Below are 15,287 nucleotides of genomic sequence, written 5' to 3' on the forward strand. Positions count from 1 at the left end.
AAGAACCAAAGCAAAATACCTTGATCCTGACGTAGGAACATGGATTGAAATTCCACCAATCCTGAGGTCCCTGAGCATAAAAACCCAACAATCCCTGAGCACAAAACCCACCAATCCCAAGCCACCCTGGAATCCCCCCTTCAAGGTACATTATATAAGTTCCAAGCCCTGTTCAGTCTGCTGCTTCCTCACCCTATAAGCAGCCACCTTTCTTGATTCTTCCCTCCCAATAAATCTATTGATTGGGGTTTCAATGAAACCTTCTTTCATTGGAGTGGAGCAGAGCAGAGAAGTAACAACTTTCACTGTAGTGGGAAAAGAAAAGAGTGGAGTAGAACAGAAACACTTTTGCTGGGGAAACCTTACCCTAGAGGAACAGAGTTGTTACACTTCACAGGGCTTGAGCAGAGCTGTAGGAACTTCCCTGGGGTAACTCTTACCCACTGGGGCAGAGTTGTTGCATGGAGGAAACTTTCCCTGGAGAACAGTTATAAGACTTTGTGGTATTCCTTGCTTCCAGACTGCCAGAATACCTTTCTATCTGAGTTGCAATACTTACAGGCAGGGCAATAGTTTGTGATTTGTTTTATTTTTTCTTTGCACTTCTGACCTAATATATGTTAGGCAAGTACTCCACCATTGAGCTATATCTACAGCCCAGATGTCTTCCTCAAATTCATGTAATTGTGTTTTCATACCACTGAGTTTGAAATATATTCACAAAAACAAAATGAAGTCTGATATAGAAATGAATATTTTGCATTGGTGTGGATCTTGATCTATTGATACATATTTAAGGTTGATTTGTTACACTGTGGAGATGTATTTCTACTCTTGTTTAAGGTATAGTGTTTGTGCAGCTCATTTAAAAATATAATGTATAATTAAGAAATACAGATTAATAGATAGTCATCTATATTAGTCAAACTGCAGTCAGGTTAGTTTTTCTAGATGTACAGAGATATATTTCGGTTATCTATATAATCTCCAACCTTCCAAAGACCTACAGAATATGGTATTTTATAATGTTTTAATAAGTTAGTCTTTTCTTGATAGTGAGACAAGTCTGCTACTGGCAACACCATTACTTTAGAAATGTTGGTGAGCATTGAAGAAATTTGTTATGGAATTTGCCTTTAACATAACAAAGCTAGCCATTTGGATAAGAAATTGTTCTTGCCTTGACTGCTTGATGGTATACTATATGAACTGGACATGCAGGACCCACAGAAAAATGACTGCTGAACTTTCCAAAAGAAGGTGAGACAGTTCTTCAGGGTTCTTGCTTCATGAAAAAGAAAAAAAAAATTTCCAGACATTCTGTAGGAAACAACAAAAAAGCAACTAATGAACTTTGCCTTTCTAAGACAGAATAGATCTTCAAATTGCCTGCTTCATGGAAAAGTCTGCTGGATACTATGGGCCTATAGGTTGACGATGGATGCCCTAACATTACATAAGAATTTTGGGTGACTGTCCAGGCAGCAAGATTTCTCTGTAAATCTAGAGTTTTGAAAGTTGCTTGATTGTACTTGTTGTTTACTTAGGTAATATTATGTCATTCTGGAGTCTTTGATGGAGTTGAAGAATAGTTATAATTATATTTTTCTTTAGTTATGATAAATAAAATATGAAACTTTAGACTCACAAAGAAATATTGTAACTATAATTTTTGTTTAATAACTGATCTGTATATGTAATTTTACAATGTTAAAGTCTTTCTTTTTAATTGGACAGGAAGGGGGAGATGATGTGGGATGTCCTTATGTATATGTGTTTCTTTATTGTTTGATGAATAATAATGTTTTGGTCAATGGCTTAGCAGAGTGAACCCAGTTGAAAAATCTGAACAGAGTTAATGATAGAGAATAGACAGAGTTAGAGAGATACCAAATAGCTGCCAAAGGAGAAAGATACCACCACCAGAAACTTTCCAGTAATCCACAGCCTTGTGGTAATAGACAAATTGATATGGGTTAATTTAAGATGTAAGAGCTATACCTAAGCTGTTTACCAAGAAGCGTTGAAATGAATATAGTTTCTGTGTGATTATTTGGGTCTGGGCAGCCAGGAAATGAACAAACAACCTTTGCCTACATCAATTAAAATCGACTGAGGTTGAAGAAACTCAGGTTGAGCCTTCAGCCTTACCAGTAAATTCAAAAGTTCCTTTCAGCTCTTGTGCTCAAGTTTCAGATGAGCAGAAACACTTTTTTTTTTATCAAGAGAGAGGGTATGTGTAGAAGCCAACTGGCTAAAATCCATATGAAATGAGTCAACATATAATTAAATAAAGTTCAGGATTTGAACTTCTTCAAAACAAAGTTTTTTTAAAACTTAAATATAGAATAATTAACAAAAATAGCAAACACTTATTGAGCACTTATAGTTAAATATTAAATATTTCACATGAATAATTTCATTTAAGCCTCATATCAATATAATGGCAGGGATATTTTTTTACTTTCATAGAGGAGAAGAAAAAAATGGGAAGGTTAAAAACAGTCTCCAAAAGACAAAAAGCCACTGAGCTGTAGAACCAGGAAATAAACATCAACAATTCAGAGCAGTGTACCCAAAGAAATGAAACAACCCTGTGAAACTATTATGTTTTGAATACTAACACCTGCTCATCATTAAAATAACTGACTTGATGCATTCATTTTTAAAATTAAATCATTTAAAACAAAATCCAAACAACTTAAATATACAATAGTAAATACATTTCAGAATACATGAGAGGTTAGTATTAAGGCATAAATAATGTGAATAAATGTACAGCTTGGAATCGGGAGTATTGTAAAACAGAGAAACAGATATTTACATAATTTGCAGAAAATATGGATTTTCATGAAAATAATATTGCATGCACAGTGGAGACTAGATAGATTTTATGTGTTAACAACTGCAATTTATTGGCAGCTTTATATATTATGATATTTTCTACATTTTCTATATTCAGTATTTTGTCGTGTTTAAAACTCAAACAACTAACCTAGTCATGGACACTGAAATTCAAAATGATTCAGGTGTCTCTGACAATAAGTAAGCAAATAGTCATAAAAGCTGAGAAATAATTCTCAGTGTAGTGACAGCAGTGGCCAAGTCTATAAGTAAAAGAGCTGGGTGAATGACTCTAAAGACAAAGAAAGATATATTTAAAAACAAGATCTTGATTCAGTTGAAATTTGGGATCCCAACCTTAGTGACAGCTTTTCCTATGTCAAAAATATACATCCGAAAATACTGCCTTTCCTAGATTTCACTATGAATAAATTGTCATTAAACATGTCAGAAAGACATAAGACTCAAATGTACAAAGTAATGCTAACATGCAAAAGCATACACTTCAATTCTTTATACAAATTAAAATTATCAGAAAAATAAATTAAGAAAATAATTCAATTTATAATGGTATCAAAAAAGCAAAATACTTGGAAATAAATTGAACCCAGAAAGTGAAATATCTTTACATTGTAAACAATAAGATATTGATGAAATAGACATTAGGCAGAAATAAATGGAAAGTCCCTTTGCATTTATAGATTGGAAGAATGAATATAAATATATTCACACTGCCCAAATTGCCATCACATTTAATGAAATCTTTTGAAACTATTACAGTACAGACTAGAAAATTACAGACCAGCATACACATAAGGTCAATAAAAGTCATATTTTTAAGCATATATTCAAGAGCAGGCAAGTACCCCAGAAAGATTCTTGGTGCCAAAGATCATGGACACAACATTTTTTTTACATGCATTGGTGTTTGGTCTGCATATATATCTGTGTGTATGTGTGAGGGTGCCAGATCCCCTGGAACTGGAGTTATAGATAGTTATGAACTTGCATGTGGGTGCTGAAATTGAATACAGGTCTTCTGGAAGAGCAGTTAATGCTCTTAGCCACTGAACCATCTCTCCAGCATGGACAGCATTTTTAAAGACAAAAGACCACACAGACCACAATTATATCTATCTTTGATGAGGATCAGAGTAACCTTGCAGTATTTGTTTTGGCAGAGCATAGTAGCTTTTCAGATACAACATGACAACTATTTTTTATTTATACCTTTCTCAGTTATTTTACCTTCTTTTTAGCTTGGACAAACATTAGTTTGATGACTACATCTGGACCACAGTCATAGCCACAGACAATGCTAAGTGCGTTGTCAGACAAATGTGACTAAGAGTGTCTACACCAATACAAAATGGAATCTGGACAAGATGATGTTACCTTAGTTACTTTAAATCTATTATTTTTTTTAATTTTTAAAACAATCTTATCTTCCATTCCAATCCCAGTTCCCTTTCCCTCCCCTCCTCCTGCTCTCCCCACCTTCCCTCATCCCATCTACTTCTCTGAGAGGGTGAGGCCTTTTAAAACGTCACTTTAGAAAAAAAAATATCTAAAATTTATATAGCAGTATAAAAGATGCCTAATGGCCAAAAAGTCTTAAGAAATAAAAACAACACCATTATGTTTTCTGACTTTAAATTATTATAAGTCTGTAGATTTCAAAGGAGTGTGGGTTTTATTATTTTGATCTATCTATCTATCTGTCTATCTATTTCTGCCTTTCTCTCTTCTCTCTCTTTTCCCTTTCCACCTTTCTCCTTCCCCCCTTTCCTCATTCCCTTTCCCCTCTATAACCCATTAAATAAACTCTATACCCAAACACTCTCTCTGCATGGCTTATCTTTCTCTCTCACCTGCCACACTTTCCCACCCAAGGGGACCAACTGAGGCCTCTGGTGACCTGCTGCTGCCCCTTGTACAACTGCCACCCCCCATGGGATGAGTCCACCACCACCAAATGTTTATAAACCATCACAGTGCAACAACTACAAAACATATATAAACTCATGAAACAGAACAGGTTCAGTACCAAATCTACATCCTTGAAGGAATCCCATCTTTGACAGTGATGATAAGAATACAAGAGAGAAAGGAGGCATCTTAACAAGTAGTGCTGGGAAGCCGGGCGGTGGTGGCGCACGCCTTTAATCCCAGCACTCAGGAGGCAGAGGCAGGCGGATCTCTATGAGTTCAAGGCCAGCATGGTCTACAAGAGCTAGTGCCAAAACAGGCTCCAAAGCTACAGAGAAACCCTGTCTCGAAAAACTAAAAAAAAAAAAAAAAAACAAGTAGTGCTGGGGATAAAAGAATAAATTGTACCTGTGTTGTATAATTATAAAACATCCACCAAAAAAAGGATTACACTAAAATGCAGTCTCAAACCATGAAATTCTTATAAGATGATATTGGGCACAAAGCACTCTTGCAAATGGTTGGCTAGGATATTTCGGACATCACCACAAAAGCAAACAACAAAAACATAAAATAAATAGTTGATGGAGGAGGGTCTTCTGTTTTGTGTTGATTTCATTGGTTAATAAAGAAAATGCCTTGGCCCTTTAATAGGACAGAAAATTAGGTAGGCGAAGTAGACTGAACAGAATGCTGGGAGAAAGAAGCTGAGTCAGACAGTCGCCATAGCTCTCCTCTCCAAGATGGATGCGGGTTAAGAATATTCCCGGTAAGATACTACCTCATCATGCTACACTCATTAGAAATGGGTTAATCAGGATGTGAGAGTTAGCCAGTAAGAGGCTAGAGCTAATGGGCCAAGCAGTGTTTAAAAGAATACAATTTGTGTGTTGTTATTTTGGGTGTAAAGCTAGCCATGCTGGTGGCCTGGCTCCAGGATCGCAGCCTGCCGCTCCATCTACAGAGCGAGCTGGGACAAAAGCAGGCCTGCTCGCCTCATCACCACAAATAGTGAGACTACAACTAACTAACGAGCTAACACACTGGAAAAGCAAACACCAACAGGCTAAAAGGCAGCCAGAAGAGTGGGAAGAATACTGATAAACTATCTGTGATGGGTTAATACAGAAAGCGTCACAAAAAAATTCTAAAGTTTAGATAACTAAAACTCACAAAAAAAAATCAATTAAAAATGGACAAGGACCAGAACATTGTCAAAAAAAGCCCCAAACTCCTAATAACCAACAATAAGAAAAAATTCTCAACATTATTAATGATCAGAGAAATATAACTCAAACCTCACTGAGATGCCACTACACATATGCTATAATAGCTGATGATCAGTACCAATAAGACAAGTGATAAGTGGTAAAGATGGGAGAAGAAGGAACATTTGAAAATGTAGGTAGCAGTGTAAGTTGCTGCAGCCAATACAGAAAACAATACAGAAATGCTGTTTTAATAAAAATCATCCAGAACCATCATAATTCTGAACATCTGAACAAGGTAATTAAATCATCATGGCAAAGAAGTACCTAAATGCTCACTGTAGAAATGCCAAAAATAGATATTAAGACATGGTATTATCATGGTATCTTCTTGAGCATTATCAGCAGAGGTGTAAATAAAGAAATAAGGTCTACATGAACAAATAGATAGTACCCATCATCATAAAGGAAGCTTTGTCACTTTGAAAATGTCATGCCACCTCCTGCAGAGTCTGCATGATCTCTCACTTAAGATGTGGCACAAGTTTCAAGGAAGAGTGCCCACAGAAAAGGTGTGTATATGCTGTGCTTCCTGCATTGGAACCCTTGCACTCTTGGAATTACCTGCTTATGTTCTAAGAAATACAGTCTGGTTTCTTCTGGAAGGGAAGATAGTTTAAGTTTCCAGAGTCTACTGATGAACCATTGCCATAAACAGGAGTATATGATGCTAATGGAAAAATATGGGTTAACATTTTTAAAAAGGTTTCCATGTTTAATCTGGTGCTTAATAAATAAAAAACAAAAGATAAACTCAATTAAGCAATTAAGACAAATTCAACATAAAATAAAAAGAGATAAATGCCTATAACATCCTAAAATTGGTTTTGAAAGAGGTTTAAAAAGGAGTTAAAAATATAAAAAACATTCTTCTACATAGATTACAAAAATATAAAAAGACTATATACCACAATTGCTTGCCCTTAGCTCAAAATGCTATGAACTCATAGCCTAGATAAAGATTTATATCAAAACTAATGTCAGGCCATGTCTAGCATGACCAACCACAGACTCACACTGGGGACATCTGTCTGATGAAAATCTATTCTTATGTATCTGACATAATGATTCTAAGAATAATCTGTACTGCATGAAAAAACAATACATGCTGTTAAGCAATCTTTTCTGTATAAAGGATGAGCCTCGTGCCTAGTAAAGATGCATTCAGATGTGATTCCTTTGAGTCTTGTGTCTGTTTGTCATTTGCCAAGTCCTTACCACCTATTCCTGAGACCCTATCCCATTGGTCCCAGTGTCCCGGCTGAACTGGTCCGTGCAGAAAACATACATGAAATTGGAGGACATTGAACTCAATGGAGCAAGCAAGACGCTCCAAGGAAAATACTACATAATCTCCTCCTTTTGCTGATTGAATATGTTGCCATTGGTACCAGTTAAGTAAACCAGTAAGATACTAATAAGACACATGTACTTGTGTAATGAACAAGGAATCCAAAATACAGCAGCATGATTTTAAAACAAGTTTAGTAAGAAGGAAAAAGAAATGAATAATGGTGTATAGCTTACTTAAGACTCTCTAAGTGAGAAAGTCTTTACCATCCCCTCCTACACAGATACACAGGAGGAAGTTATGACAATGGCAGATATGCTGGATCATGACTTTGGCCATCAATGTGTGGCATATCACACCACATCGTACAACTCAAATGTTTTTGTCCATTAAACTTCAATAACCCTAGGGGAAATAAAGCTAAAAAAATTAATTCACAAAGATTTCAAACGTCTGTGATGGTTTTCCTCTTATTAGACTTTATAGATGAGAATAATGTTACTTCACATACATTACTAAATATTATCAGACAGTTTTATCCTTCCGTCTATTTACTATTTGTGGACTGTACCCCTGACCTTGTGTCTGCTAGGCAAGCTCTGTATCGCTAACCTATACACCCAGCAAGAAATTATTTTCCAATTGGAAGATGCTTTTCTTACAATGTTTATGTGTCTGTACCTGGCAGTGTTTATCAGGATCAAATCTTACTATTCAGGAGAAAAAAAATTAGCAGCAATTTTAAATTTTATAGATTAAATATATTCTGCATAGTTTCATTATAAAAGAAATGTCCCCAGTGGTCTCAGCGGTCTCAGTGTTGAATGCTTTGACCCTGGCAGACAGTGCTTTTCTGGGAGGTTCTAGAAATTTCCAGAAACACATTCCTTGAGGCATGTCCTCGTGCTCAGCATTCTGCTGTCCTGTTCCCCTCTTCCCTCATTTCCGTTTCACTGCATTTGAATCCTCTGAAGCCCCAAGTCAAAATAATTCTTTTTAAATCATTTTTCTTTACAGCGTAGTTATCATACTAATTGAAAAAGTGATTAACATACATTTCTAGATACAACTTTTTGATATATCAAAATATATATTTTAAAGAAAAAGCTGAAATTATTTTTATGTTCTCCAATTAAAAAGCAACTTTAATTTCTTTTAACTTTTCTTCCTCATATGGATTAAGTTCAGATAGAAACAAATCTGAGGGAAGGGACTTTATGGTTGAGCAGACGGCAAAGGACATATGGGGATGGGTTCAAGCAAGAAACTGTCCTTATTTAATAAAATACAATGTGCAATGATTACACACGACTAAATGATAAATAAAACAAGACAGATAAAGAAGGAACAAGGATGAAAGCAAGGAGAGGACAAAGGAAGGCCGGCAAAGAATGAGAGACGCAGCACTCACGTCTGTGGAACAGGTCCCAGTACTGATCAACCTGGTTCTGCGTAGGGAAATGACCACAGTCATTGAAGTACTTCAGCAGCTCGCTTCTCTCTAACCCTTGCCAGTCTTCTCTCTTGGCAAACATGGTTTCATAAACTAAAAGCCAAAAAGGTAAAATAATATAGCTTCTTTTACAAATAACGCGCCAAGGACAAGTCACCTGAAAAGTCCTTCCCAACCGGAAGCAATGGCAATCCCAGCTTTAATGTCACATGTACGCATGAGTCTTTGGGATTGTAGGAGCCAGGGTGGTGCCAGCCTTTTGGCAAGGGACGAGAGGAGGGGCTTCTCTTTCTCACCCATTTCCACAGAATTGAAACTCAGTCTGGCTCCCCATGGAGAACACAGGGTGCAGTGGGGGCTGAATCTCTTTCACGACAAGAGATCTCAGACCTTATTACACATATTCACACCAAAACTTCATTACAAACTCTAACTCGGAATATTTTACTTTTATTAAGTTGTATTCACTGTGTGATAATCTAGAATACACACACGGCATAAACCATTCAAATCCCACCTCCCATATTCCTTCCCTGCCACTAATAGCTGCTATTCAATGCTCATGATGACTTTTAAAACATTTATATGTAAGAGAGGACATGTGGTATTTGTCTTTCTGTGTGTGACATATTTCACTTTGCATATTGCTGAAAATAAAAGTATTTAACTTTTCTTTACGGCTGACACTGCAGTGTGGATCTATAAAATGGCTTCTTTACTCATGTATCTGTTGCTAGACACCTAATTTGACCCGTGTCTGCACTATTATGACTAGTATGACCATGAACACGGGTGTGCAGATATGCAGGTGTCTCTTTGACATGCTGCTCTTACTTCTTTGAATATACAGTCAGGATGGTTCAGCTGGATCACATGATGTTTGTTTTTCTTTTCTTTCTTTTTAAATTTCTTTTTAAGATCCTGGAGTCTGAGCCTAGGATCCCATGCACAAAAGACAAGTATTCCACAACTGTGTATCACCACCACAACTCTTTTTCATTTTATTTTGAGACGGGATCACCAAGTTGCCTAGGCAGACCTTGAGATGTGGACCTCTTGTTCTAACCATTAGGTCTGTAACAGCAGATCGACCTATTTATTTTTATTTTTTGAATCTCCTACCTGTTCTTCATAATGGAGCTGCTAATTTAAATGCCCACAAACAGTACATGAAAACCGCCGTGTGTCCACAGTGTCGCCAGCAGGAACAAGAATCCCAGGTCCCGGACTCCTGACGACTTGGATCAGTAGTCATTACTTCCTCCTATTTTTACCCTTTCAGCTCTCAATTCACACTCTAACCACTTGGATTTCTATTATACTTTGGATTTCTGATTCAGGAATACAATTAGTAGCAATGTTTGCATTCTGCTTACTGACTTCACAGCAAGAGAAAAGAAAAAAGAAAAAAAAAACCTTAAGAAATTCCTACCTAAATTCCTAAATATGAATGGCAATGCCAAATCTTCAAAACCATCAGAAACAGAACTAATTAATAACTGATGTAGGTTATACGTTTATCTTTGCTTTTCAAATTTACAAATTAAAACTGCTGCTTTTAGGACCTGTTCTCCCTGCCTTGTAGAGCAGAGCGCAAGGCCTCCTTCTGTTTCTGGCCCTTTGACCAGAAATGCCAGCATCTGCATTTCATTGCCTCAGAGCTTTAATCTGTCCAGGGACTTAGGAGCCCTGTGGAGTGGCAGGGAGGGGCAACCGCTGCATGAAAATTTAGTTTTTGAGAAAGTTGGCTCCATTATTTTCATGAATTCTCATAATAGTGTAATTTTTTTTAACTTCCGTTCTGTCCCTGCTACATTTTTTTATGCCTTTAACAATATTTTTGGGATGGATCTCTGTGAGTTTGAGGCCAGCCTGGTGTATTAGAACTAGTTCAAGGACAGGCTACAAAACTACAGAGAAAACCTGCCTGGAAAAACAAACAAAAAATGAAAAAACAATATTTTTGGAACCTCTTTATAAACGATAACAACTTACCATGTTCTCTGTGTATAATCTTCAGGTCCCTTCCCAACTATCAAAATCCCCATAAAAGCAAAAAGTGATTCCAGTTAAGTATAATTTACTTGCATCATTCACTTTCATTCTTCAAGAAATCGGTCTAGTCATACTTAAGCAACACTCAACTGATCAAATAAAAAATAGAAAGTCAACGATAAAAAATTGGTCTTTGGTCATGACAGGGAAATCCACAGAGACAGCTGAACCGAGCTTGTGGGAGTTCAGGAACTCTAGAGCAGTAGCTGGGGAACCTACACGGGACTAAACTAGGCCCTCTGTATGTGGATGACAGCTGTGAGTTGTGTAGCCTGGTCTGTTTGTGAATCCCCTAGGCATTGGGACCAGGAGCTATACCTGGTGCATGAACTAGCCATAGGGAGCCAATTCCATATGGTGGGATACCTTGTACAGCCTTGATGCAGGGAGCAGGGGGCAGATGAGATTGAGATTTGGTCCTTTCTCAGGCTTTGTTGACTCCCCATGGGAGGGGTGGATGGAGTTGGGGGTTGAGGGGGAGAAGGGGAAAACATGAGGAGGATGTTGGTATTTAGATCACATCCAGGGCTTTTATTGGTTGTCAGTATTCAGACAAAATGTTTAACCACAGGGATTAGCATCTCCAGGTCCTAGGGCCTGCATGCATCTTCAGTGTTCAGACAAATTGCCTGGCTACCCTGGGCTTTAAGTCTTACATAATCTATGCATAATGTAACTACTTAAACCCCTTGCACATGTGCTAGAGTGTCTTTAAAACAGGACATTCCCACTCGGTCTCTCTCTCTCTTTCTCTTCTCTCTCCATGCTTTTTTCCTACAGGCCTGGACATTACCCTCTTTTCCCTTCCCTTCCCTTCCCTTCCCTTCCCTTCCCTTCCCTTCCCTTCCCTTCCCTTCCCTTCCCTTCCCTTCCCTTTCTTTCCTTTCCCTTTGCTAATAAAACTCTTAAAGTAGATTTTTTTTGTGTATCTTGTGATCTGTTCTCAAGCCCGAAAATATAAGAGGGGAGGAAAGAGGAATTGTGGTTGGTATGCAAAAATAAATAAAATTATTTTTTAAAAATTGTCTTTGTTTAATGAGCAGAATTCCCAACAACTTGAAGTAATGTGTAAATCAATCTTCTCAGTGTGCATTAATGTTCACCTAGAATTAAAATTTTATACTCATTTCAGGAGTAACCCATCTCTCCCCAAAAGGGCGGAGAACCCAACCATAACTTTCAAGACCTTCTATGATCAGTTCAAACTACCAGACTCAGGGCTTAGGCTAAATTATTCATTTAAAATTTCTTGGAAATCTGGATTTTTTAAAATAGTGTCTCATACTGAATATGTCACTTGGTTGGTAAAGTATTTTCCTGCATACATACAACTCTGAGTTCTCCAACACTGCAAGATAAGGTGATATAAACCAGTAATCTCACCCCTTGGGAGGTAGAGGGATGAGGAGCTAAAGTTCAAGGTCATTCTTAGCTACATAGAGAGTTCTAAAGTCAGCCGGGAAAAGTGAGACCCTGTCTCAATAGATGATAGATATATCTACAGACAGACAGACAGATGGATGAGAGATAGACAGATCATCTCTAAGTAATGTGGCTGGTTTGTTCTCTTCTTCAGGAAAGAATAGACTCATTCCTTCTTTATGAACCTTAGGTCTCTGGAGCAGCTTGGATTTTTATCTTCTGTGAAATCTGACTCTTTGCCTGTCTTTCCAGTACTGTCCCTTTAAATATCCTTTTACACTTTGTGTCGCCAAAGGAGAATTTTACTGTTTATAAACTGAAGATTTAATGAATGAATCCAAGTACACAGAAATGCCACCTTAAAATACAAATCCCAATATAAACTAAAGTTTGCCTTCTTGGCTAGGAGTAGATAAAAGGTCTTTTCATTGTCTAAAACTTCATTCTAAACTTAGTAGCAAACAAGAAGAGACTACAATACTTACATTTTTTCCTGTCCATCCATTCCTCTAGCTCTCCAAAGTTTATAATCTGTCTTGTCCTCCAAAGACCAAGGCGATGTCTAATACGGTGGATTAAGCACTGATACATGGTGATAACTGCTTTCAAACTTGGTCCATGATATGAAGACTATGAAAATAAAAAATATGATAATGCTCTTCATATATTTCTATTAGTTATACCTATTTGGGCATCTACCATGAACAGTTTAGGTTAAAGCCATTTTTGAAAGTCTTCTGCATAGAAAAATGCTTCTACCACTGTCTGCTGTTCCCTGACAGCTGCTCTCATCAAAATATCTTTTGTGCTGGTTAGTTTCTTGTTATTGTGACACAGCTAGATTCATCTGGGAAGAAGAAGCCACAATTGAGAAAATGTCCAATTGCATCGACTGTAGGTAAGTCTTTGGAGACATTTCCTTGATTAACTATTGCACATAAGGACCCAGCCAAACAGGAGTTGTGCCAGCCCTGAGCAAGTGGTGCTGGGTGTATGGGAAACCAAGGCAAACAAGCCATGGCAAGAAAGCCGGTAAGTACCACTCCATGGCTTCTGCTTCAGCACCTGACTGCAGTTCCTTTTCCTTCCCTGCCTTTCTCCAGTGACTGAGATCGTGCTGGGTAAAGAACAAACACAACTCTCACAAGTTGCTGTTGGTCCTGGTAATTTGTGACAGAAAGACAAAAAAGGAGAGCAACCCAGGACACATTTCCTCCTGTGTCCGACTGTACTTCTCTGAGTTGAATGTAAAAGTAAATCCAGCTTTACATTGCTTTTTGTCAAATAATTAGTAATACTAAAAAAGTAACTAATATAAAATATAGGATAAAATATAGGTTAGGTTTTCTAACAATAGTATAATACGAAAGTCATCATAAATTATTGATTGATATTTCTCAATTCTTACTGACTTAAGAGCATTTCAGTCGGTCTTTTCTGTGACTCTGTCATGTGGCTTCTTTCAGCACAGTGACACTTAGTGGCACAAATTTCCTCTCCTGATTAGCAAGAGCAGACCCTTCCTTGTTTACTTTCCATTTGTCCTGTTCCATCTGTGAAGCAGCAGCTACTGTCTATTTTACTAATTTTTGTGCTGCTCAGGGCTTTGTAAGAGAACATTAAAGACTAGTGTAGCTTCTTAACCCTAGTACCTATCTTAATAAATGTGTTTGTGTTGATTTATTTCAACTCTTAGGAAATGATATAATAGGCCTTAAGAATCCTGTCTAAGAAGTCTCAATTCCATAATATACAAATCAAGAAATCAGTCATCAAAGGAACAAATAATCCAATAAAAAAAAATGGAGTACAGACCTAAACAGAGAACTCTCAACAAAGGAATCTAAAATGGCTGAAAGACACTTAAGAAAATGTTCAACATCCTTAGTCATAAGAGAAATGCAAATCAAACCAACTCTGAGATTTCATCTTACACTTTTAAGAATGGCCAAGATCAAAAACATTGATGACAACTTATGCTGGAGAAGTTGTGGGGTAAAAGGCACACTCCTGCATTGCTGGTGGGAGTGCAAGCTGGTACAGCCCCTTTGAATGTCAGTGTGGTGATTTCTCAGAAAATTAGGAAACAACCTTCCTCAAGACCCAGTAATACCACTTTTCGGTATATCCAAAAAATGCTCAATCGTGCCATAAGGACATGTGCTCAACTATGTTCATAGCAGCATTGTTTGTCGTAGTCAGAACCTGGAAACAACCTAAATGACCAGAGACCGAAGAATGGATAAGGAAAATGTGGTACATTTACATATTGGAGTACTACACAGCAGGAAAAATAATGACATCTTGAATTTTGCAGGAAAATGGATGGAGCTAGAAAACATTATTTTGAGTGAGGTAACCCAGACACAGAAAGACAATTATCACATGTACTCACCCACAAGTGGTTTTTAAACATAAAGCAAAGAAACGCAGCCCACAAATCACAATCCCAGAGACCCCAGACAGCAATGAGGACCACCCTAAGAGAGATATACATAGATACAATCTACATGGGAAGTAGAAAAAGACAAGATCTCCTGAGTAAATTGGGAGCATCGAGACCTTGGGAGAGAGCTGAGGGGGAGGGGTGAGACAGGGAGGGGAGCAAAGAAAAATGTAGAGCTCAATAAAAATGAATAATAAAATAAAAGAATCCCATCTAAACACTGACATATGGCAATAACCAAGAGAGTTTTTATTACAAAGCCTCTTAAAGAAGGAAAACATACTTAAATAAGTAAGTCCATGAAATAAAATTCAAAATAATAAAATGAAATAAAAAGATACTCTAAATAGTTGCCTTAAGCTCATATCCATAAGCAGACATTTAAATATGTAAGTAATAAATACAGGAAACACCAATTGTGATTTAGATGTCCATTTCCTAGCCAGTAAAATGTTACTATCTTAGTCGAGCAGAAGTGAAGAAGGCACTGTCTCTTTCCTCAATTTGGTATCTAACTCATATCAGGTTATCGTCTTTCTAATAGAATGTAATTCCTTTATAATAGAAATCTTAGATATC

General features: G+C 37.2%; 1 protein-coding gene across 1 annotated transcript in view; it reads right to left on the reverse strand.

The window, feature by feature from the left end:
- The window catches only part of Iqcm (IQ motif containing M), a 370,694-nt gene that overhangs the window by 184,908 nt on the left and 170,499 nt on the right, over positions 1-15,287 (reverse strand). The window contains exons 9-10 of the mRNA XM_075977882.1: positions 12,748-12,892; positions 8,744-8,878 (exon numbers count right to left, since the gene is read on the reverse strand). Of these exons, the coding sequence (XP_075833997.1) occupies positions 8,744-8,878; positions 12,748-12,892 (280 nt within the window). The remainder of the gene's footprint in view (positions 1-8,743; positions 8,879-12,747; positions 12,893-15,287) is intronic.

Source organism: Microtus pennsylvanicus, chromosome 6 (genome assembly GCF_037038515.1).
Source record: "Microtus pennsylvanicus isolate mMicPen1 chromosome 6, mMicPen1.hap1, whole genome shotgun sequence".
Lineage (NCBI taxonomy): Eukaryota > Metazoa > Chordata > Mammalia > Rodentia > Cricetidae > Microtus > Microtus pennsylvanicus.